General features: G+C 42.2%; 1 protein-coding gene across 16 annotated transcripts in view; it reads right to left on the minus strand.

Moving 5' to 3' along the window:
• The window catches only part of Sec31a (SEC31 homolog A, COPII coat complex component), a 56,697-nt gene that overhangs the window by 25,227 nt on the left and 7,365 nt on the right, over positions 1–24,105 (minus strand). For 10 of the 16 annotated variants that reach the window (XM_029477036.1, XM_021163764.1, XM_021163762.1 and 7 more), the window contains exons 2-15: positions 22,823–22,902; positions 21,996–22,119; positions 20,322–20,520; positions 18,897–18,992; positions 16,907–17,047; positions 14,090–14,232; positions 10,463–10,562; positions 7,799–7,960; positions 7,459–7,611; positions 6,990–7,223; positions 5,305–5,379; positions 3,663–3,701; positions 3,130–3,207; positions 747–822 (exon numbers count right to left, since the gene is read on the minus strand). In XM_029477036.1, the coding sequence (XP_029332896.1) occupies positions 747–822; positions 3,130–3,207; positions 3,663–3,701; positions 5,305–5,379; positions 6,990–7,223; positions 7,459–7,611; positions 7,799–7,960; positions 10,463–10,562; positions 14,090–14,232; positions 16,907–17,047; positions 18,897–18,992; positions 20,322–20,520; positions 21,996–22,119; positions 22,823–22,901 (1,699 nt within the window). In that variant the 5' untranslated portion in view covers position 22,902. The remainder of the gene's footprint in view (positions 1–746; positions 823–3,129; positions 3,208–3,662; positions 3,702–5,304; positions 5,380–6,989; positions 7,224–7,458; positions 7,612–7,798; positions 7,961–10,462; positions 10,563–14,089; positions 14,233–16,906; positions 17,048–18,896; positions 18,993–20,321; positions 20,521–21,995; positions 22,120–22,822; positions 22,903–24,105) is intronic. The other 6 variants (XM_021163766.1, XM_029477038.1, XM_021163771.2 and 3 more) reach the window with 2 other exon arrangements.

Raw genomic sequence — 24,105 nt, forward strand, 5'->3', positions numbered from 1 at the left:
GAGTGCTGGGATTAAAGGCGTGCGCCACCACACCCGGCTAAATTTCTAATCAAGCTGTTAGTATTTATGCAAGTTATGGAAGTAAACCAGGAAGTATATGTTGGGAGCTGACTCCTAGCAGAAAGGGACTCTCATCTCTGCAGCCATCTCGGGCTACTTACATACAGGTGGTACTTTTCCACCCTGACAAGAGACTTGTTTTCCTAGCATGATGTTTTTGAAAGAAGCCCACCACATCTGAACACACTCTGATAACATCTTGGTTTTCTTCTATACATCCTGGACTTGTGGTTAAGTGTCTCCAGCTGCACCCCCCAGTGACTGCATATAGACCCATAGTTGCCTGTCAATAAAGGAGACTCGAGACTTGAGATTTGAGCAGACAGTCTTCACTCTTCAAGTTTCTTGCCCCTCAGTCCCCACTCTCTCTGTTGCAGACCCTGTTGACTGACCCACAGACCAGGTCAAGTATACACTGCAGCACTCTCTGTATTAGTAAAGATCACTTAGGTGAGAACTCACCACCCTTTCCAAGACAAGTTCTTTCCTAACCCCACCTCCCGACAACACATTCTAGTTATGCCTATTGGTAGGCAACTGAAATCCCAGGTCCTGTGAGGACGAGACAGGAGGATTGTGAGTTGGAAATCCTCAGTGGTCTGCTGTTCACACTCACACTCTCTTTCTCTGTCTAATTTAAGCTGGAAGATGACCACTCTTACATCTACTACGCCAATTGCACTTACCTCCACTGACAGAGATGTTAAACGTCCCTCCCGCCGAGGGCAGAAAGTCACATTCCTGTTTTTCCTCTTTAATGCGCTAAAGAGATAAAAGGACACAATTTAGCAAAATGGAAACCAAAATAATTTACTGCTAAAAATTCTGTGTGATTATTAATCTACGTAGAAGATGATACACCAAGTTGTTTCACAAAGTTCCCACATCCAAGTTTAGACTAGAATCGGGGCCTTCCTGACCCATAAATTCACATATGAAATGGAAACAACCCAGTCATCCAAGACACCAAGTCAGGGATGCACATGCGCCATATGCTATAGGAAAAGATGCTGTCAAAAGTAAACAAGATTTTTTTTAGATCCCCCAACCCTGATCACTTCAAGGATGCAAAATAGACATGCTTTTAATTCTAGTGTCTACAGTTTTGTCTACAAAATCCTTTTGTCAAAGTTAAATCACAAAAACAAATCACTTGGTGTCTTCAGTAAAAAAGCAAAGTAGGGCCTGGAGCCGACTCAGTTACAGAGCATAAGCCCAGCCAGGAGCTGTGGTTTCCAGAGCCACAACACCAAACAGAAAAGGCAATATAAACATTGTTTTTAAATATACAAAATTAAATTGTTCATCTCGTTTTCCTTTAAATTAGATATATATATATGGGAACAGGACATAGCCTGGTTGTATGTGTATGTGTGTACATATAATCCTATTGTAAAGGTAACAAACTGTGTGACTCAATTAAAAATCTGAATACAAAATGATCTGAAATTCAAAACACCAAACTTTCAGATCAGGGACTTGTAAAAACTATGCAGACATCCCAAGTCTCTGCTTTTAAATGAAAACAAAGTTATCCTACATGACATCAAACATCCACACCTGCATCTGCGCTGCCTACACTCCAGAATGTTACATCCTCGAGTGGGGTCCAGCCCAGGCTCATCTAAGGCACGGCACTCATTGCTCTTACAGCAGGAGGCCAGTCCTCCCTCCTCCCCACTTCAGTATCTAACGTTTAGAAAAGCACTGGCAGTTTACATTAGCCACGCTGAAGGGTGAGCCAGCTATCCACCCTCACTATCTCTGTTCACCAAGTTCCCAGAACAGTACTTTCAGGGCTGGAGGTACGCATCAATGGGAAAAATACAGACCTGGGATGTATGAGGCCCTGGGATCAGTCCCCAGGACCCTACAAACATCGTTTTTCCTTTTTCTAACTTAGTGTTTTCAGATGTGCTTTCTATACACAACTAATAAACCTTTACTTATGAATTCCTGAGGTCTTAGGAGGGCCCCAAATGCATAATTTCTTATGTACTGAAAAGCTCAAATATACAAGTTACTATATTGAAAAGCAAACAATATCATCAAGTCAGAAGGGAAGAGTCTTTCCCCGTTTGCCTCGTTTGTTTCAAGCCTTCAGAGTCTGCACTGAAGACAGCTGTTGGGCTAAGTGAGCCTCTCATGATGGATGACGCTTCGTGCAGGACCGAGCAGGCCTTTAATCTGTAAGTGGGTTAATCCGTCTATATGCAAACGAACGTGCTTGTAGGGATCTATACATTTCCCTAAGTAGCTCCAAAACTAGTTCAAAGGTTGAGGAAGATTTTACAAAGCTTATTTCCTTCATAAATTCTAAGACTTGATTTCAATAGAAAACATATTTTATAATCAGTTTGTAGTAGCCCAAAACATTCATGAATTATGTTTGTAAGCATTTCATAGTCAAGATATTCCCCTATCATAAAAGGCAATGGAAAAGTCAAAGATTAGATATGAAATAAGAACCTGATTAATTTTCCAAGATTAAATAAAATTAAAAAGCAAAACCAGTAAATTCTAGAGTTAGTTGTTAGTTGGGGGAGAAAGAAAGAGAATCAAACGGAAACCAATTAATGATACAAGTTTGTATTCAAGGTCTCTTCTCATTAGCTTCAGGAAGGACACGTAGTAAGTCAGCACAGTCGGTTTAGTTTTATAAAATACTCTTTACTGGTATTCCAAGAGCAGGACTAATGTAGAAGCCTCTATCACTGACAGTGAGCTATACAAATTAATGTGCCAAGAAAACAGCATTAAGTTGACATGCAAGGCAACTGCATTTTCAAATAAAATCTCTCTTTGGTTTAGCATCTGGCAGCCTCTGAGCCAATTAAGGATATCTCACATCTGCTGCTAATTTTAAGCCATACAATCCAGAAGCTGGGCCAAGGAACTAGAGCACAGAGATTCTTCTGTTAAGTGAGGTGAACAGAATCTTACCTAAACATACCTGAGGAAACAATACATTCAAACACAGTTGGCAACAATTAGTCAACAATGTCCAAAGTTTCAGGTGAGATACACAATTATCACACAGTTGTCCAAAAGAATATAAAAAATCAGTACCTCTCCCAAGAGCTGCTCTTCAGCAGCAGGACTCTCCTCCCCATCACTCTGCGCTACTTGGTCAGAGTCCTTAAGAGCCTTTGGTACATAAAACAATCAGAGGAGTTGAAGAATGCAGCATTAAAGGTTATTAGTGACAAGAGAGACAAAGACCCAACCAACCACGTCCAGAGCTTGATCATAAGGAGGGAGCAGCCAGGCAAATGTATTCCAGAAACAACATTAACAGGAGAGCAAGAACTATCACGGCCAGTGTCTTCCTTCCAGGTACCGCAGGTCATGTGACATACACGAGCTTTACCTTATGTATCTGAACAGGCACTGACACAGTTTTCCCCTTTATAAAGTCCAAATATATCAAGAGTGACATGCTTTAACAGCTCAACTTAGGGTGGCAATTATCAACTTACTAAAATACTTAGAACTGGTATTTTTTAAACCAGCAAGCAAAAGACATCAACTTCTCAAGTTACCCTTCCTTGTCAAGATCTAAGCAAACGTTCACAAGACAGCTATTTTTACGGCCTTCTTACCACGTCGGATCCGTCCACTTTGTTCAAGGCCAAAGCAATCTGAAATGAAAATAACAACTCACCTACTACACGGAACTCTAGTTCAGGGCGAACAGCAAGGTTTAGTGTTACCCCATGCTCAGCAGACCTCCACATTCATATCAGGGAGAATGCAGAGATCTGTGCAGAGCTGGCTTTACTGGCTCTAGCTCCATCTACATGGAAGTCTACTGCTCAGATGTTCTTCAGCTCTGCTGTCTAATCACAAAATCAGCCTTCAAAGAAACATGCTTTCTTGTACTTCATTCTTTTAAGTAACTACAAGTAATGCTTTGTTGTTGTTTGCTCTTTAACTGGGGCTTGCTATACAGCCCTGTCTGGCCAGGAACTCAGAGACCCACTGCCTCTGCCTGCTGAGTTGAGTGCTGGCTGGGTTTAGAGCCTGTGCCACTTTGCCTGGCTTATACTTTTTAAAAAGACAAATTGCTTTAGGAATATTTTGATAAGGATTCTATTTCCTAACTTTTTGCTTCCGGGCATGCAAGTAAAACTTAAATTTCCTGAAAACTGAGAAAAATCAAGAGCATGAAGGAGTTACCACTAATGATAAAATCAAATAAACACCTTAAGGCATAAGCAAAGACCCCAGCAGTGTGGCCAGGATGAGACTCCATCCCACGTGCCCTCAGAGGGGCGGATACCTAGAGAGCTCACACCATTTAGGTAATTGTGTTTTCTACAGAAAAGTTCAGTTGCTGCAAAGGTGGTGACAGGCCAGAAAACGAAGTGTTCTCAAGGTCTCTGTGGCTTGTTTTCACGACTACTGCTGCTCATGTCAACACGGACACAGCTGAGACCCTTTCTGAGAAGACAAAACTATAATGTGTTTTTCTCGCTCAAAAAGGGAATTCAATTCTTTCAAAACTACAAAAGCAAGTGACTTGTACTTTGTTTACTTAGGCCTGGGACAGTTCAGCCCCATTCCTGTTACCTGGCTAACAATGAGCCATTTAAAAATTCCATGATGGGGCTGGAGAGATGGCTTAGAGGTTAAGAGCACTGACTGTTCTTCCAGAGGTCCTGAGTTCAATGCCCAGTAACCACATGGTGGCTCACAACCATCTGTAATGAGATCTGGTATGTCTGAATAAATAAAATAAATGACTCTTTAAAAAAAAAAGACCCTCCATGATGGTAAGGCCGTGGTGGTGCACACCTTTAGTGGCAGCACTCAGGAGGTAGAGGCAAGCAAATCACTGTGAGTTAAAACCAGCCTAGTCCATAGAGTTCCAGAACAGCCAGGATTACACAGAAAAACCCTTTTTTGAAAACGTTTTTTAAGAAAAAAAAAAAAAAAAGGAAAAGCATTGAAAAGCTAGGGTGGGAGACTGCAGGTAACACCCCAATAAAACTCCAGTGTGTGGGACTCTCTGTCAAGGCCAAAGTATTCCTGATGATTCAGTCTGAGTTAAAGATGGTTCTGACAGCTTCTAAATCCAGCTAGAAAGTGGAGTTTTGCATTTGAAAAACATATTGAAAACAAGTATGACTTCTTATTGAATGTTTACTGACTGATTTGATAAAATCTGTATAGAACCTGATAAAAACAAAAGCACATAAGTGTTTTACTTGAGGCAGTCACTTGACTTTCTCAGGGACTCACCTTCTTGCCCAGATCTTCCTTTCTGTATCCCAGAAGCTCAAGGTATTTTCCACGAGAATCCTCCTCAAAGTTTACCTTTTAAAAGAGACATTATCTTCATTATCTTCAAACAAAGATCTACATTTTAAACTAGTAACTCTAAAAGCTGCTTTTTAACCTATGTAAGACTGTGTGCCCGTTGTGTTGGTCTGAACATACTCAATTGAGTGCTGGCAGAGGTCAGGAGGACACCAGTTCCCTATAGCTGAGGCTGCAGCAGGCTGAGGTCCCTAACCCAGTGCAGGGAGCCCAGCTCCGTCCGTCTGGAAGAGCTGTCTCTCCCGTACAATTCTAGACTAGGAATGGCTTGTTTCAGACCGAGGCTCACTATATAGCCTTGGCTGACCTGGGACTTGCCATGTAGACCAGGCTGACCTTGAACATACAAAGCATCACCTGTCCCTGCCTCCTGAGTGCCACCACATCCCTAAATAAATTCTTTTACAAACTAGTGTTTTGTTTGTTGGACACTGGATCTCAGGTAGCCCAAGCCTCAAACTCAGATGCGTTGTGTGGCAAACAAGAATCCTGACAACTTCACCGTCCCGCCTCTGACTCTCAGCTGCTAGGGTGACAGGCATGGACCATCAGGCCTGGATAAGCCAGCTATGTTTTAAAGATAGGAATGTGTAACTAACCATTCTGGATAAGTGAGGCTTGTTTTGTTTTGTTTATTTTGTTTTGTTTTTTATGTATAATTTTGTTAAATACAAAGTAATTCACGTTCAATGGTTTTATAAGAAAGTAAAACAGAGTATTCAATATCCAAAACCTTTCTCAAATCTCCCACCTAAGCTGGGCATGGTGGCCCACACCTGTAACTGAAGTTCTAGGGAAGCAGACTGGTAGCTCTGCGGCCTGCCTGGTCAACACAAGAACTGCATGCACAGTGAGAGACCCTGTCTCAAACAGAAACAAAATTTTACTCCTAACCAAAAAATTTTAATTGTAGAATTATAGAATTTAACCTTATTGTATTCAAGATTGGTTTTCTTGAAAAAAATCAGTATTAAGAAACATCTGTGAAAGCAAAATGTGAAAAAGGAAGCTCTTAGTCTGCTATGAAGAGACAATCTGCTGAAAGGCTTTCCCCTCTGGCTCTTCTGTATCATCAGGAAGAGAAATGCCTCTGACCTGCACCTCCATCCCTCTCCCCATGCTCACTAAGCCAGGTCTAGACAGATACCAAATACTCTATGTTTTTATTATGGTCCCTCTCGGGCTCTAATGTTAAGTCTGCTTAGTGATGTCTCTCTTCTTTAAGTTATTTACGCACTCGTTAGCTTATAATGATGTAAAAGATCACGTTGTGTTCTCTTTCTAAGTTTTTCTGGCCTCGGAGACAAGGTCTTGCTGTAAGGCCAGGCTGGCCTTGACCTTGGCAATCAAGTGCTGGCATTACAGGTGTGTGCTACCAATGCCCAGCTTGGGCTTCTTGAATTTCATCTTGTATTTCTGAAGTCACACTATCTCAAATGTTTCTTGAAAAGGAAAACAGATTTTGATTATAATATGAATAATTCACTGGTAATGAACACTACCTTTAGGGCCAGAGAAATGGCTAAGCAAATAAATGTGCTCACTGTAAAATGAACATGCATGGACACACACACAGGAACAAAAATTAAAAATAAACCCAACTTTACCTTCAAGAAGGACCACACATTTTTCTCAAACTCGGTCTGGGAAGCCTCAATCTTTTTCTGGCAGTAACCGATGAAGCCCTGAGACTGCACAGCATGCTGCAGCTGCGCTGACCGGCTGAGAAAGTCCTTCTCCGTCACCACCTGACTGATGAACACAGGCTGCCGTCGCTGCTGCTCAGCTCCCTGCTGCAGCGGCACTGCAACGCTCTCAAAAGTCACCAACTTCCCTCCAAACTGTGAAGGACAAATGAGCTGGTGAGCCGTTAAGCTGAGCTCCCAAGGCTCCGGAAGCCTGCTGAAGTCAAAACTGTGCCCCACGGACAGGCCCCCCACAACCCAGAGCCTCAGGCTATCCATCCTTCAGCTGTCCCGTGCAGTTGGCACAAGCCACCTTGGATAGGCAGTACTTTGTGCTGTCCCACAATTCCTCAGTAGCACGCTGCCCTGACCATAAATGAAATCCACCTACTGAGAAGGAAGCGCCCACAGGTCTCCGGATCCACTTGGGAGGCTTCTTCAGGGGCAGTACTATGCTGTGCTGAGCAGTCTGCTGTGGGATTTGTAATGGAGGGAGAGGTTGTCCTGTGCCGAAAGGATCAAGATTCCCAAAAGATGATGAAAGCTAGTTTAAAAAAAAAAAACAAAAAACAGTGACCTATGCAAACCGTGTTGTAACTTTCAACAACAAAATATCTAACAATTATCGAGTAAAGTGACATTGCTGGTTGGTAAAATCACTTTAAAAATAGTTGCACATGTATGGCTCTTTCTTGGTAGCAACCATCAAAAGCCTTAATACTGCCTGTTACCTTGTCAACTTGTTTCTGCCGTAAGCCATCTATGCTCCCTCCCATGACGGAATAGACACTGATCCGTCCATCAAAGGAAGCAGCGGACAGGACAGCAGGATTTCGAGGACACCACTGGATATCAAAGCACCACTGTGTGTTGGTGGGAAGTTCATATAATACCTAGTCCGACATAAATAAAATACGTAAAAGTTAGAAAAAGGTATAGCCAGGTCATAAGCAAAAAAAAAGTAAGGCTGGTAATACGTGCAGCTGAACATTTTCTTTAAGAAAGAGTCTTAGCCAAGAAAACCAATAGTAAGTTCTCCGTACAGCACAGTGACCCTGGGATGGTCCACTAAGGACAGGAGTGCTACTCGGTAGTCTGTTTTCCTAAAATGTCAAGAGCAGGCAAACTGAACATTTTACCAAATTCTAATGCGCCCCCCCCCCACCTCAACTGGTTTTACCTGGAGAGATCTAAATAACTATATTTAGGTCATTTAAAGACCAAACTGTATGAGCTGGTGAGATAGCTAAGTGATTGAAGCATTGGCTGCTTTTCCAGAAGTCTTGAGTTCAATTCCCAGCAACCACATGTGGCTCAAAACCATCTGTAATGGGATCTGATGCCCTCTTCTGGCCTGAGGATGTATTCGTAAAAGAACACTTTAAATTAAATTAAAAAAAAAAAAAAAGACGATACCCTGTAAGCCACACCCTTAGACAGAACTGCCAACTCTAGCTTTCAGGCTAAGGGAAAACAAGCACATGCCATTCCTACTGCCGAGGAATCCCAGCGGTTTCCCATAAAGGAAAGGGCCATGGACAACTTTTAGAACGCTGTTCCAGGGCTGAGGAGATCTGGTGCTATCTGTAAAGCACCAGGACATGCACCCACACTTGCCTGTAACCACAGAGCTGGGGAGGCAGAGACAGGCCAAACAGAGATCCTGTCTCAAAAAACAGGTAGCAAGGCAACGGACAAAGAGACACTGTCAATTTCTGGCAGCCAGGTCATACACACATAAGTGCACATGCATTTGTATGTACATGAACATATACACACAGAGGAAATTAAAAATAAATAAAAAGTTATCAGAATTCTGCTGATCCAGAGTGTGATGATAATGGGGAAATTTAGGAGCATGCGTGTGAGGCCTTAAGAAAAGCCAAATGACTTTAACTTCGGTATTGTATGGAATTAACAAAACAAAAACCAAGCAAACACAAAACCCCAACCACACAGTGAAGAAGCTTCCAGCCTGCTCACGTCTTTGATGCTTGCACTGGCTCATTTGTAACCTGAAACTTCACTTAACTAGAAAATCTAGTTATTTTAGTTGTCGCATATATATCTCTATATATAATGAAAAGTCAATTCCTTTAAATTCCATAAAATACAACCATATGCAAAAGTTTATTTGATAACTAAGAAAATGGTAAGAGAACAGTATGTTCCAAGAACATGGCCTAACGTGAACAGATAAAGGGAAAAAGCACACGAATTTTTTCCTGGCTTCAAATCCCACAGGCAGAATTTATTGTTGGTTTAATTCTGTTCTCAGCCTCCTAACCTTAAGGTTTCTGTACTCTAAAACTTTAAACTGGAAACCAAGGAACTAAAGAACTTGCTTTTATTTTCATTTTATAAGACAGATCAAAGTCTACTGACAGGCCAGGAATATAGCCCTGCCCAGCATCTGAGGCCCTGTGCTCACTCTCAACACCTAAGAGAGGGAAATGCATTGAAACATTTCCTCACGTATTCTGTATTCTGTGTGCATGTGCGTGTGCATGACGGGTAAGTGCGGGAGGCATGCACCACAGTACCCTGTGGATGACAAAGTTCAGGAGTCAGCCCTCCCTCTCCTCCCGCCTGTGGAAGTGAATTCTCTCCTTTCTGCTGTTGCAGACCCAAGTTAACAGAGGTGAGTGCTTCCCACCTTGCTGGAGGGGTGCTGAGGCTATGCATGGAGTCACTGCATCCTGTTTCTCATGAGGGTTCCAGGAATCAAACAAGTTTCCAGACATAACTGCTGAGCCAGCTTGCCAGCCAGAAGACAATTTTTAATGGTGCTGGAAACCAAGCCTAAAACTTGGCACCGGCTAAACAAGTGCTTGACCACTGAGCCACAATCGCAGCCCCAGCCATTCACATTTGTCTTAGTTTTCCAGCAGAGCAGCTATAATGCACCTGCAATGATTGATCTACTTACTTTAATAGAGAAGAGGCATAGACATAAGGCTACGGCTTGGGGCTGGAGAGATGGCTCAGAGCACTCCATGTTCTTCCAGAGGACCCAGGTTCAAATCCCAGCCCCTACATGTTGGCTCCCGACTGTGTGTGACTCCAGTTCTATGGGATCTGACGTCCTCACATACACATACATGCAAAGCACCAATTCACATAAAAACACCAATGCACAAAAGTAAAAATAAGTGATTTTTAAAAGAAGACTGTAGCTAGAATCTATGTTCCAATAGAGAAAGATTAATTTTAAAGATTAAAGGAAATGAGCCTGGGTAATGTTTCTAACAGAGTTCTGATGGATTAATATCTGTCACCTTCCTCCAATGGTTTTAATTATAATTATGTGCTTAATATCCATATGGAAAATTCTTATTCAGGCAGAAGTAAGATATTCCAAGGGCTGACAGGCTGAGAAGCACCCCTCCTCCTACCTCTCCTGTGTTAGGGTTAGAGCAGAGAATCTTAGCATCTTTTCCACAGCTTAACAACAACTCAGGATCTGCCATGCTCCAAGCAACTGCCAAAATCCCCCTATAAAAAAAAATAGGCGGGAGAGAGGAACAAATGAGAACAAAGTGTACTGATGGAACTCACCTCTGTTTACTGTCCAAACCGTTAGCCTAGCAAGAAAAGAAGGAAGAGAAAGACAGAGAGAGACACACACACAGAGACAACACACACACACAGACACAGACGAAAAAGACCCACAAAGAGCTGAGGATTAGTCAATCTTGAGGAAAGCAAGTTTCCAGTCCGGCCTGTGCAGGCTCAAGGATTCACGTACTGCTAATAGAAATCTGGTAATGGATGCCACAGACACGGGGCGCTCAGCACTGTGCAGAGCATTGTAGATGGTAAGAATGAAAGCAAATACCCAACCACACCGACTAGAAATAATGTCACAGGCTAGGTTTTATGAGAAAACACTGAGATAAAAGTGCCTTGTATTGCTGGCTGTGGTGCCATGCACCCTTAATCCAGCTTGGGAGGCAGAGACAGACAGATCTCTTGTGAGTTCCAGGCCAGCCTGGTCTACACAGAGAAACCCTGTCTTAAAAAATAAAATAAAATAAAATAAAGTAAAATAAAATAAAATAGCAAAGAAAAGCCTCCTTGTACATGGGAGATGGGAGGCGAGTGTTTCAACACCAGTCTGCATCTTCAGTCCTATGGTTTAGCTTCTGCCATCAGGGACATATTCTTCATCAAGTATAATGACAAGAAAACCTTAGGTATGCTTCAAGGCAATTAGAAACCTGTCTTTCTAGAGTGAGGACATCTGTAACCTTGGAGAAGAGCAGAGCTGACTGTCTTAGACTGAGGACACCTGTAACCTTGGAGAAGAGCAGAGCTGACTGTCTTAGACTGAGGACACCTGTAACCTTGAAGAAGAGCAGTACTTGCAAGCATTACTCCAGGTATCAGTAAGCGGGATTCCTTGGGCTGTATGAGTGTGACAGTGTGAGCCTTGGGCTGGGAAGGCAGGCTGCTCAGTAGTGAAGTGCTTGCTGTACAGCATCCTAACCAAGTCAGCCCATGAGATGGCTCAGTAGGTCGAGGTACCCACTGCCAAGCCCTATGACCTACATAGAGTCCCATATTCCTGGGTCCCATGAGACACAGACTCCCACAGGCTACTCTGAGCTCGACAATGTGTGAAGTACGGCATATGTGCACCCACACCCACATTCACACTCACACACATAATGCCAGGAATGGGAGCACACACTTATAATCCCAGTTAGGGAGGTGCATAAAGCCAAATCCAAAAGTTTGCCATTAGCTATATATACAATGGTGACTACAGGTTTGGTGCCCCAAAACATAAGGTTGAGGAATGCTCAGAAAGACATCAGACATTGACTTCTGGCCTCCACAAACATGTGTGCACCACCACATATACCACACAAACACAAAATCTTCTGGACTCTATTTAGAGAAAGACAATATTCTGCCTTTTCTATAATCATATCTATGTTATTGAGAGATTCTATGAGAAACCAGAATTATGTTTTAATCACTCTTAAGAGCACACACACTACCGGAGGTTCTCAGTGTTTAGCTCAGTGGTAAGCGCTTGCTTAGCACACATATATAAGGCCCTGAGTTTGATCTCTAACATAGCAACAACAAGTGGTCAAAGTTTGTTCATTTTTACAATTTTTTTCTGAAGTGTGTGTGTGTTCACATGAGTGCGGGTGCCTAAGGCAGCTATTGCCATCAGACCCATGTAGCTAGAGAGCCAGAGATGGCTACGGGCTGCCATGTGCCTGCTGGGAAATGAACTGGAATTCTCTGGAAGAGCAACAAGAGCTCTTGATTACTGAGTCATCTTTCCTGCCTAATATGTAAACATTATTAAAGAAACATAGAGCTCTAGGCTGGGAGACCTTACAATCAAGCAATCTACCTTGTAGTAGTGTAAGAAACGGCTAACTACTGAGATTGCCTTGTTTCTCCCATCTAGCACCGTGCTTTACTAAACTATGACAGCCCACTCCCAAACTCTGAGGTAGAGTGCAGTGCCAGGGGAACACTGAGACTGGGGTTTGGGCTGGAGGTCAGCACTTGGCTGGTTATCTATGACCCTGAACAATTGAACCTCGCTGAGCTTCCGGCCTAAGACATGCATCGGCATTTCTACAGCCAGTTCTGTAATGAGGACTGACTGCCTATGGAATCATGTAAATGACTGCACATTGTCTATGTTAGGAGAGTTTGCCCTGAAGGTAGTGCAATGGTTTGAATGAGACTGGCCTCTTGGCCTCACACTTTTGAATGCTTGGTCTGTTACTGTTGCAACCATTTGGGAAGGAAGGATTAGGAGGTATGACCTTGTTGAAGAAGGTGTGTCACTTTGGGTCCCGGGGCCAGACTCTCTCTGCCCTGCTCTTGGGCCATGCCTGTTGCTTTCCTTTCTAAGTTGCCTTGGTTGTGGTCTCTTCACAGCAACAGGAAAGTAACAAACAGGTCGGAATTCTGCCTGTTTTACTGAATAATAAACTCAATCTTAAATAAGAATAAAAAACATTAAGATTCCTCAGAACTATCTTTTCTTGCTATAAAAGATACTAAAGGGGGACTGGTGAGATGGCTCAGTGAGTAAGAGCACCTACTGCTCTTCCAAAGGTCCTGAGTTCAAATCCCAGCAACCACATGGTGGCTCACAACCATCAGTAACAAGATTTGACGCCCTCTTCTGGAGTGTCTGAAGACAACTACAGTATATTTACATATAATTAATAAATAAATCTTTAATAAAAATACTAATGTATAACTTCTAATGAAGACTACATTCTGAGCGGATCTTTTCATTTATGAGCACGGGACAGGTCACAAACTTCAGGGCTTTCTCCTTTACAAGCTACTACTCAGGAGAGTGGAAAAGGACTTCAAACTTCAGTCTGCCTGCCACTAAAGAGGAGGAACACAAACTCCTAAGGTCCTGAGAAAACCAGTACAAGACTAAAAGGAATTTAACGAATTTAAATAAACTTGCTACTACCTAAGTATCAATGACAAGCAGTTTACCAAAGTAATGAAATGTAATGGCACGGCAACATGAGAAAACCCCCGTTTTCAGAATACCTACTCAGCATACTCGCGACCACTGAGAGCAGAAGGCCTCCTAATGGCTCAGAAATGTTTCATTTCATGTTTACATGAAAACAGAATCAAGCCATGCAGCATCCCATCGTCTTAGGGCTGATGACTAACTGCACAATCCGAGTCAAGAGCGCTCAGGTGCTTTGACAGACTCAGTTCTGATTACTCTGGTGACTTTTAGCCACGCTCACACTGTGTAGTTGAGGGCCCTCACTTCCTCATGTCCTTGCCTCACCTGCCAAGTGCTGGGATGACAGGTACACATCTCTCTCCTGCTTCATTGTTTGAAATAAATGGTAGAAAATCTTTAACAAAGGAGTCATGTGAGTATGACATGATCTTTCCTCCACTTTGGAGAGAAAATCATGATTACTGCTTAAAATAAAAATGAGTAAATATGTTTTAGAACAAAATCTGAAGAAACAAAGTTCCTTAAAACAGGAGCGTGGTACCTGGCATGATTTTCCAGAACCCGGAGAGGAGAGGAGGCAAATCGAAGGTCCCACATCTGGATCACTGGTAATCGATCATCCTCAGAGGCGAGGACCATCTGAGTAGCCACATCAGGGTGCCACGCCAGCCCAGAGCAATGCATCTGCAGACAGGAAGGCTCATGTCTCAGCAAGCATGTTACTTTATGAAGCAGAAATAAAATGTGAGGACTATGTCACTACTGAAATAAACAGGAAATGAACTGAATGAAAGATCAGCTCCGAACCTTCTACACCAGTGGTTCTCAGCCTTCCTAATGCTGCAGCCCTTTAACATAGTTCCTCATGCTGTGGTGACCCCCAACATAGAATTATTCTCATTACTACTTCATAACTGTAATTTTGCTACAGGTATGAATCCTAATGTAATTATCTGTGCTTTCCAACAGTATCAGGAGACTCCTGTGTTTGGAGTCTGGCATGGTCTTGGTAGGGGTGGAAGGACATGGCTCCCACCCCTAGAACAGCAAGCATTGACTTCCATGAGTATCGATAGCTGCTATGGGTAGAAGGCTTGTCTGTATAATAATGTACATATCTTCACATTCCTCTGAGAAATGTTAATGTTAACCCTGCTAACCTTAATGACTCTATGATAATTAGAAACAGCATGTCCAGGAGCTGAGTGTGTGTCTGTCTGTAACAAAATGGTAAGTGCTGGGACCTTCAGGACAACCCTTAAGGCTGTGAAGAGGAACTCTAAAAACATGAGTTCAAAAATATATACTTTCTCAACTATGCAAAAATAAGAGGATGCAATATGAATTATATAAGGGTCTTCATAGATCAAAAGAACAGAGGCAGTTATACCATGAGGCAGCTTATCAGAAGGATACAAAGACAGGCAGAAACAAAAGCTGACAGATTCCTGAGTTCAAAGTCAACCTGAGACAGAGGGAATTTAGGTTGAATTTAGGTCCTGGTGTGGTCTGAATGGTACTGCCCAGCTATCTTATTATCTGTGCTTGATGCTTGCAGTCTCTTCCTAAGAGTCAAAGAGCTAAGGTCACAGAATGCTGATTCCTGAGATGGTCATTCAAGAGGGAGTCTGGAATAAATAACTTTATTGATACGTAAATAAAAAACTGGAGCCGGGCGTGGTGGCGCACGCCTTTAATCCCAGCACTCGGGAGGCAGAGGTAGGCGGATTTCTGAGTTCGAGGCCAGCCTGGTCTACAGTGTGAGTTCCAGGACAGCCAAGGCTACACAGAGAAACCCTGTCTCGAAAAACCAAAAAAAAAAAAAAAAAAAAAAAAAAAAAACTGGGCTTTGTCAGAAAAAACTAGACTTTGGTCAGTAAACCAGTGAGCTATACAGAGAGCTTTTAGAATTTTTATTAGCAGAAAGAGCTGTCTCAACCAGAGAGCTGTCTGTCTGGAGCAGAAAGCTAGTGGTCTCTAACACAGAATTTTTTAGAATAGCAAGAAAAAGCTGTCTCGAGCAGACTACAGAACCAAGAGCTATCTACAGAGCTGTCTAGGGAGCCATCTTGAGCAGAACATAGGCCGCCAGCTTGGACCCACAATTTGACTTCAAGTCAGTGGTTTTGGCACTCCCAAACACCCCTTTTCTCAGTTCTTGGCATCTGTGAAAGGGTCAGTAGACATCCCCCAAAGGAATCGCAGCCCACAGGCTGAGAACCACCATTTTCAGGGTTAAACAACAGCCTCAAACTCTAACATCAGATACTTTCTATTCATCTATGTGATGCACACAAAGCAATTCAGAGCCAAAATAATACTTCTATCTAAAATGAATTTTGATGCCAATACTGTAACTAAAAAATATTTTATATATACTTCAAATATAATATTTTTTGAAAATGAAAATAAAAGCAACATTTCCTCAAAAAGGATCAATTTAAAAAGAAGAAATTAAGAAAAAAAAATCAAAGAAAAATGTCTTAAGCAACAGCTACCATCTGAAGTTTCATGAGACAATTAAGATTATTGGGGATTACCTAGAAATTTAAATTCTAGTAAATATTCCACATGATGACTAAAATTATTTTTGTATGTTTTATTCCACTGAAACTATTGTTTTAAAAGTTCTCATCACTTAAACTATAACAATCTGGAAAAAGGTTCTTTTCAACAACTGTGTGGCGGCGTTTTAAACTGATATACACATTGTGATCCAGCCACCATGGCTTTAGGAGATCTCTAGCCAGGCCACATTACTCCACATGCAAAGGCACTTGCTGCTAAACCGGAGTTTAATGTCTGGCACCCACAAAGGTAAGAGGAGAGAACCAACTCCTGCAAGCTGTTCTGGGACCACCAACAAAGTGCACAATGGAGTGTGGACGCCAGACAAAGACATCCATCCTGCCACATGAACACATACACAGAAATAGATAAACACAATCAATATTTAAGTTTTAACTTCAACAACAACAGAAATCAGGCCAGCTAGAAGGCTCACTGGGTGCCTGCCACTAAGTCCCCAAAAACCCGAGTTTGATCCTTGGGACCCACCTGGCAAAAAGAGAACAGATTCACAAAAGCTGTCCCCTCAATTCAATGTGTGCTTCATGGCACACGTGTAGTCACACTTACACACACATGCACACAAAATTAATAAAGTGCTTAAAAGCTTAAAAACATATCCACCATGGGTTTATAATTATTCTCACTAAGGGAGTACAATCTTTCCACCATTAACTGATGGATAAAAAGACAGGATTTTAATTTTACAAAAACGTGATTCCTTAAAACAAGGGACAGCGTACTTCCAGCAGAAACATCACATGCTCACCACCTGTACTCCTGTACTCACCCTGTTACTGTGGTCGCTGACTTTGATGATAGGCTCGTTTTTCCTGAGATCCCAGACAGTTGCCCGGCCACTGGGACTGGCTGATGCTAAGATATGCTGAACTTGTCTGTTCCATGCTATGCAGCTGATATCTTCTGGTGGCTATTAAGGAACAAACATTAAAAACCACTTCACTACTGTGCTGGTTAGTTTTTGTCACCTTGAGAGACTGGAGTCACTGAGAGGAGGCTGCCTCCAGAGGGCTCTGTGGCACGTCTGCACTTTCTGGACTGATGACTGATACACAGGTGTCCAGCCCACAGTGGGAAGTACTGCCCCTGAAGCAGTGAGTAAGCCAGGCAAGCAAGGCGATGGACGTCGGTGTGGACACAGAAGGCAAGCAGGCCCTTTCTTGCCCCAGTTGGTTCTAGGCAGTGTTTAGTCTCAGCAACAGACAGTAGCTAGGGCATTGCTATACTCACATGTAATTATAAAGCTGGATGTGGTGGTGTACATGTTTAGTCCCAGCATTCTGGAGGCAGAGGCAGGCAATCTCTGAGTTCTAGGCCAGCCTGGTCTACTTACTGAGTTATAGGACAACCAGAATGACACAGTAAGACTCTGCCTCAAAAAACTAAAAAATAAATTTAACTATAAATTCTAATTCTTCATTTATGATTTCTTCCTTTTCTTTCCTTTCCTTTCCTTTTTCTGAGACAGACAGGGTGTCACTATGTAGCTCTGGCTGCCCTAGAACTCAGAGATCCACCAGCCTCTGCTGGGGTTTAAGGAATATACCATCATGTCTGGCTGATCCTTTATTTTTAAAAAAAATCATCTATTACTTAAGAATTAGGGGCTGGTGAAATGGCTCAGTGGGTAAGAGCACCCGACTGCTCTTCCGAAGGTCCGAAGTTCAAATCCCAGCAACCACATGGTGGCTCACAACCACCCATAATGAGATCTGATGCCCTCTTCTGGTGTGTCTGAAGACAGCTATAGTGTACTTACATATAATAAATAAATAAATCTTTAAAAAAAAAAAAAAAAAAAAAGAATTAGACCCATCTATTCCACTGATTTCCTTTCTATCATACATTCACAACATGTCCATATTGTTTAAATCACAGACATACAGGACTTCAGATACTTTCTATTGTTTACCACTGTCTCATCCAACAAGCATTTGTTGACTTCCTGCTCTAAACCAAGGAGTTTCTTTATTTGATGTTGGTGCAAGAGAGACCACAGACTATACAATTATGGGTACTGGATGTGTCCTACAAGCAGGCAGGACACAAACAGCAGCTGGACCACAGGGAAATAAACACCTTTGTAAGGAGTAGACTAGATCATGACACCACTGTTCAAGGTCTCAAAATGGTAGGAGCAGGTAGAGTGGGTGGCCAGTGCAACTGGGGATCCACACAACAATGAGAAATTCAAAAACAGAGCAGAAGAGGCTCTTATGATGCCTACAGGAGGCACACAGGAAAAGTGGATTGATCCGAGCATGCCACTGTGAGCAGCTGTTAAAGTGTTTGTCTGTTCTGTGTGCTTCCTGAGGCCCAGCACCACATCATGGCAGTTGGTATGTGCTGAGTGACTGCTTACCACTCGAAGATCATGGATACTTTAAAGAAACACTATATTTTGTTTTATTTTTTTGAGACAAGTTTCACGATGTAGCCCTAGTTACTAGTTTGGAATTTACCATGTAGATTAGGCTGGCATGATCTGCCTGCCTCTGCCTGCTGAGGGCTGGGGCTAAAGGCATGCACCACCACACACAGCATTTTATTTAAGATCTCATTCTATATTCCAAGTTGATTTCAAATTCTCCCTGCATCTACCTTACAAGAGAAACACATTTATCAATACTTTACTACTAAAAATTAATGATATTTAAATACTGGTCTCTGTGTTCAAAAAACTTAAAATTAACATAAATGCATTTAAAAGAATGGCTTTTTGGTTCCTTGATTACATTAATCATCAATTAACATGATACCTGTGTTTTAGCTCCCGGCGTCATTGGAGTTGCAAAATTGTTTAGATCCCAAATGTAGATTTCAGATTCATTAGCACCAGAGGCCACCAAATTGGTCTGCAAAAGAAACAATGACCTAATTACAAATAACTGAAAACTCCAAATAACTAAAACCAACACACTAACTTTAATACATACATGTTTATTGATCAAACTGATCACATGTGTGACTTCCTAATTATCCATAACTCATCAAACTTAACTTTTTTAGAGAAACATTATAAAACTTTTCAAATGAAGGTTTCAAAATAAAATTCATTTAAAATCTAATACATTACAAAAAAGGGACCGTTCCACGGTTAGATTGTTAGAGACGCAATCACCTTAGCCACACAGGTGCTTGTATTGGTGGATTTGCATCTCTGGAAGACGAGGTGACTACAGAAGACAAAACAGGGGCAACTACTCAACTCCTACACCTACTCACTGTGTCTCGCTGGAGACCTTCCAGCCAGCACCCAGAACTGACCCAGGACACCTAGGAAAAGCAGCCTCTGTTCTCACTCACGCACTTCCGGCTCATGGGCACATAGTTCTGTTGCAGGGAGGATTCCTGGGTGGTTTCTACTCAAATCTCCTGGGTTAAAGTGACCCTAAAACTGGCCTCCTCTGCTACTGTTCATGTTTATTAGGTTTCTATCAACTGGCGCTAGGAGCTGGCCTAACGTAGGCCTTAAAGCTTCCAAACTGTGGGGCTCCTAATATCTAAAGGTGCCCAGACAGATGGCAGGATGCTTCTAGTGTCGTCATCTCAGCCTTGCTTGGGGCAGGTTTTATTTTTCATGTGTGTTTGGTTGTGTGAGCCCACATGTAAAGTGTGAGTGTACACAGGAGCAAATGGAGTCAGAGGACAACCTCAAATGTCACCCTCAGAAGCACTGTCCACCGCCTTTGAGACAGGAGCTCTCCCTGGCATGGCGCTCACCAAACAGGTTAGACTAGCTGGGCAGCAAGTCCCAGCGATCCCCCTGCCTCTACCTCCTCAGCACTGAGCTCCCGAGTACAGAGCACCACACCAGCACTTTCATAGGGACTCTTGAGAACGGAACTCAGGGCCCTCCTGCTTAGAGTGTAAAGACCTTACCAACTCTCTCCTCAGCCCTGCGGGCTTTTGTTGTTGCTGTTGAAACAGGATCTCTTGAAATATAGGCTGGCCTTGAACTCACCATGTAGCTGAGGCTAGCCTCAAACTCCTTTGCCTGAATCCTGAAGTGCTAAAGTACCCAGCAAGGGACCATGGCCAGCTTCTAATCTCAACTCTGAACTTCACAGGTTCAAGTCTTTACCTTTCATTCCCAATACTGAATCCTACTATACTCATAAAGTCATTTCAAATGACAAAGACATATTTTAAGAACTATGAATGAATGCCAAACAAAGTCAGACCTGGAAGATGTTTACATCCAAGGCTCTCACTGGCCCAGTATGCTTGTCCTTTTGGGCAATCACAACTTCCTTGTCTCCAGCTATAATTTTAGAAGGATCATAAAGAATAATGTTTCCATTTTCTCCACCTGCAATCAGAACTCCAGAAACATCTCCTTTGGAATCCATCTTATGAGGTCCCCAGATCAACTTGTGGTACCTTAAGGAGAAAACATATAAGTCAAGTAAGTGTCCAAAACTGTTCAATTATATTTGTTGTCTATATCTTTCTCTATATACAAATCCGTTTCTCTTTGACTCTTGCTGATTATGCAATCAGTAAAATAGAATTTTACTATTTACTTGTATGTTTATACTTGATTTCCTGAAATTTAAACAGTGAAGACTTTACAAGAGTAACAGAGTATATAGAAAGTCACTTGCATGGCAAGAGAGCTTAATACTGACTTTTATCATTTAGAAACTGTGCAACTTAATATTCAATTATTTGCAAACATTTGCAAAACAGAGCTAACCAAGTGCTCTCTGAGAAAATAAAACCAATCTATTTCCAAAGATACTAGTCTGCAACCTTGAAACAGTAAAAGTGCTAAGGGAGTCACTGGAAATCTTCAAAGTAGAGATACAGTGTCAAAATTAATTGGAAATTTTCTAAATGAAGACAAGGTGTCCAAATTCTGTGCCTTATTTCTAGGAGGGGGTAATGGTATAGTCTTGGGTGGAGATAAAGTTAGGAGAGGCACAGAAGTACATGACAGTTCATCTTGGGGTCTTATAATAGGCAGAAGCTCCCCAAAACATGGGAGGACTGAGCCAGGACTCATCCTTCTTGATTCTTTAAAACCTACTAAAAACATACAAAGTTTCTTTCATTCTTAAATTACGTGTCCTTTTTCTGCATCATAGTAAGTGGGCCAGCAAGATGGTTCAGAAAGCAAAGGCACTTGTTGCCAATCCTCACAACTTGGGTTTGATCCTAGGACCAACACAGAAGTTGAGAACCAAATCCTACAAGTTTCCCACTCTGGTGCACACACCCCTCTCCACATAAACTTCCACAAGATAAACACAGTCAGCCATGACAGTTAGGCATGATAGCTAGGCATGGTGTGCACACCTTTAATCCCAGCACTCACAAGACAGAGGCCAAGTGGAGCTCTGTGAGTTCAATCTACCCTGGTCTACATAGCTAGGTCCAGGACAGCCAGGAATACAGAGAGATCCTGTCTTCAGAGAAAAAAAAGGTAAAAGTGTCTATGTGTGTGTGTGTTCTTTTCTTTATTCATAATTAACTTTAAAAGTATACTTTACTTGCCCAAAAATGCAATTACACAATTTTTTACAAGTTTTTCATGTCACTGTCATTATTTCTTAAACTTTCTAATAATCATAATTACAGACAAAAGTAGACATCAGGGCTGGGATGTAGCTCACTTGGTAGAGTGCTTGCCTGGCACGCACAAAGTCCTGGGTTCAGCCACAGGCACTGCACACATGGTGGCGCTTGTCTATATCCTGGCACTCATGACAAAGAGGCAGGAAGAGCACTGTTCGAGGCTATTTTTGGCTATTAGTGAGTTCCAGGCCAGCCTGGGCTACAAGAGACCGTGCCTTAAAATAAAATAAAATAAAAACTATTTAATAATAACGTGAACCTAAGGCTGAGTCTCATACCTGTGAGAAGAGGAGAACGTAGCACAAGACTTCATATCCAAGGATGGGTCCGAAAGGTCCAGCTCGAATATCTCAAGGGAAGCATTGGTACTAAACGTCGCATCCAACTGCTGGGCAGATGTTCCTAATAAAACATATGGATGCTAACTACAGATGCAAAATAAAGACTCAAGAGTGGCATGAAAGAGAAACTAAAAACATGCTTTTAATTGATGTCATGAATTCATCTGTGATGAGACCGCAGCACATACAACCCTGAGCATGGCTAAATGAGTGCAACACTAAGATCTGACACGGGGCTAAGAGTGGGTAGCTACAGACAACTGTTTGAAGACTGTAGATATTTTAGAAGCTTATCTGGAGTAACAGTCTCATGATGTACTGTATCTGCTTTAAGTCTCATAAAAGCAGCTCTCTTGAAACTAAGGAGTAGATTGGGGTATAGGGGGAGGGCTGGGCAAACAGGAAGGAGAAGAACTGCAGTCAGCATGTAAGGTAAATAAATAGAATTTTAAAAAGCAGCTCTCTATTTAAAAATGCTTCTGTCAAGTTTGCTCATCATTCACTGAAACTTTGTCATTTCTGTTCCAACTACCTGTGGGCTAAAGATGAACATGCTTCCCACGCACTGGGAACAACGCTATGTGACAATGACCAAGGCTGAGAGGCACAAGGCACAGCCACCAAATTAAGTGAAAGGGAGAGGGAGGGATCTTGCTGGAGAGTGACAAACCTTTCAGGAGATGAAGCTGTAACTGAAGCTTAAGAACAAATAAGAAGATGACAGTCACCGAGACAGGCTACTCAGCCTTCTCTCTTGAGCTTACCTGTGGCTAGGTAAATGGGGTGGTTCTGGGCAGGGCTCCATGCCTGCATAGCTGTACGATCTATCTCCTTTAACTTCATTCTGCCAAATGAACATTTAACAGAGAAATATACTGAGCATATAACCCAGAATATTAAAAAAAAAATACATAGAAACAAACAAACCACTACAGTATTAATAATGCCCAAATACCAATAATACAACTGTGTCATGTTGGAAATGTCCAATATTAGAGGAACTATTTTTGGAACAAATATTCTATTATTCTAATTCTTCACAGAGCATACAGTTGAGTGCCTGCAGTCTGAAATGAGCAGGACCAGACTGCTTCAGACTTCAGAGGTTCTCAACTACTGCAGTATTGTCCACCCCTTACTGGCTGAGCAGATATACAAAAATCTTCAAATGCTTCAAATATGAAACTCTTCAAATGTTTCAATTAAGTATGCTCAACTTACTGTCCCTTATCTAAAAAAACAGTCTATAAAACACCCCAGGAGAATAAAAACAATTAGCCAAAGTTATACACACACTTCTCAAACTGACAGGAGCTTATCTGTCGGGAGTAAGGAACCCAACATGATAAACGAGATGATCTTCTGGGGTGATTACACAATGACTAAACCTGTTTTAAAATCATTCTCACAGTCAGGTGTGGTGGTGTATGCCTATAACCCTAGCACTGAGCCAGCTGAAGGAGAACCATGCAGAGGTCAATGCCAGCATGGGCACACAATGAACCAGGACAGCCTGTGCTATAGAGTGAGGAGAGCCCCTCAAAGGAATAAATAAACTCAGTGACTTTAGACCAAGTCTAAACTGTGCATATATAATTTTGATTTTCAAAAACAGTCTTTATGAGGCTGAAGAGATGGCTCGGTGTTAAGAGCACTTACTTCCCATGTAGAGGATTCAGGTTTAGTTCCCAGCACCCATACAGAGGCTCACAACCACCACCACGTCTGGGTCCCGGGGCTCCAACTCAGTCTTTTGACCTCCATGACATATGGTACATATGCACTCAAACATATACACGTACCTATAGACTAAAGAATAATAAATAACTGGGTGTGGTAGTACCTGCTTTTAATTCCAGCACCCAAGAGACAGAGGCCAGGTAGATCTCTGTGAGCTCCAGGCCAGCCAAGTCTACATAGTGAGGCCCTGTCTCAAGAAACAAAGCAACAAGCCGGGCGTGGTGGCGCACGCCTTTAATCCCAGCACTCGGGAGGCAGAGGCAGGCGGATTTCTGAGTTCGAGGCCAGCCTGGTCTACAAAGTGAGT

Source organism: Mus caroli, chromosome 5 (assembly GCF_900094665.2).
Source record: "Mus caroli chromosome 5, CAROLI_EIJ_v1.1, whole genome shotgun sequence".
Classification (NCBI taxonomy): Eukaryota; Metazoa; Chordata; class Mammalia; order Rodentia; family Muridae; genus Mus; species Mus caroli.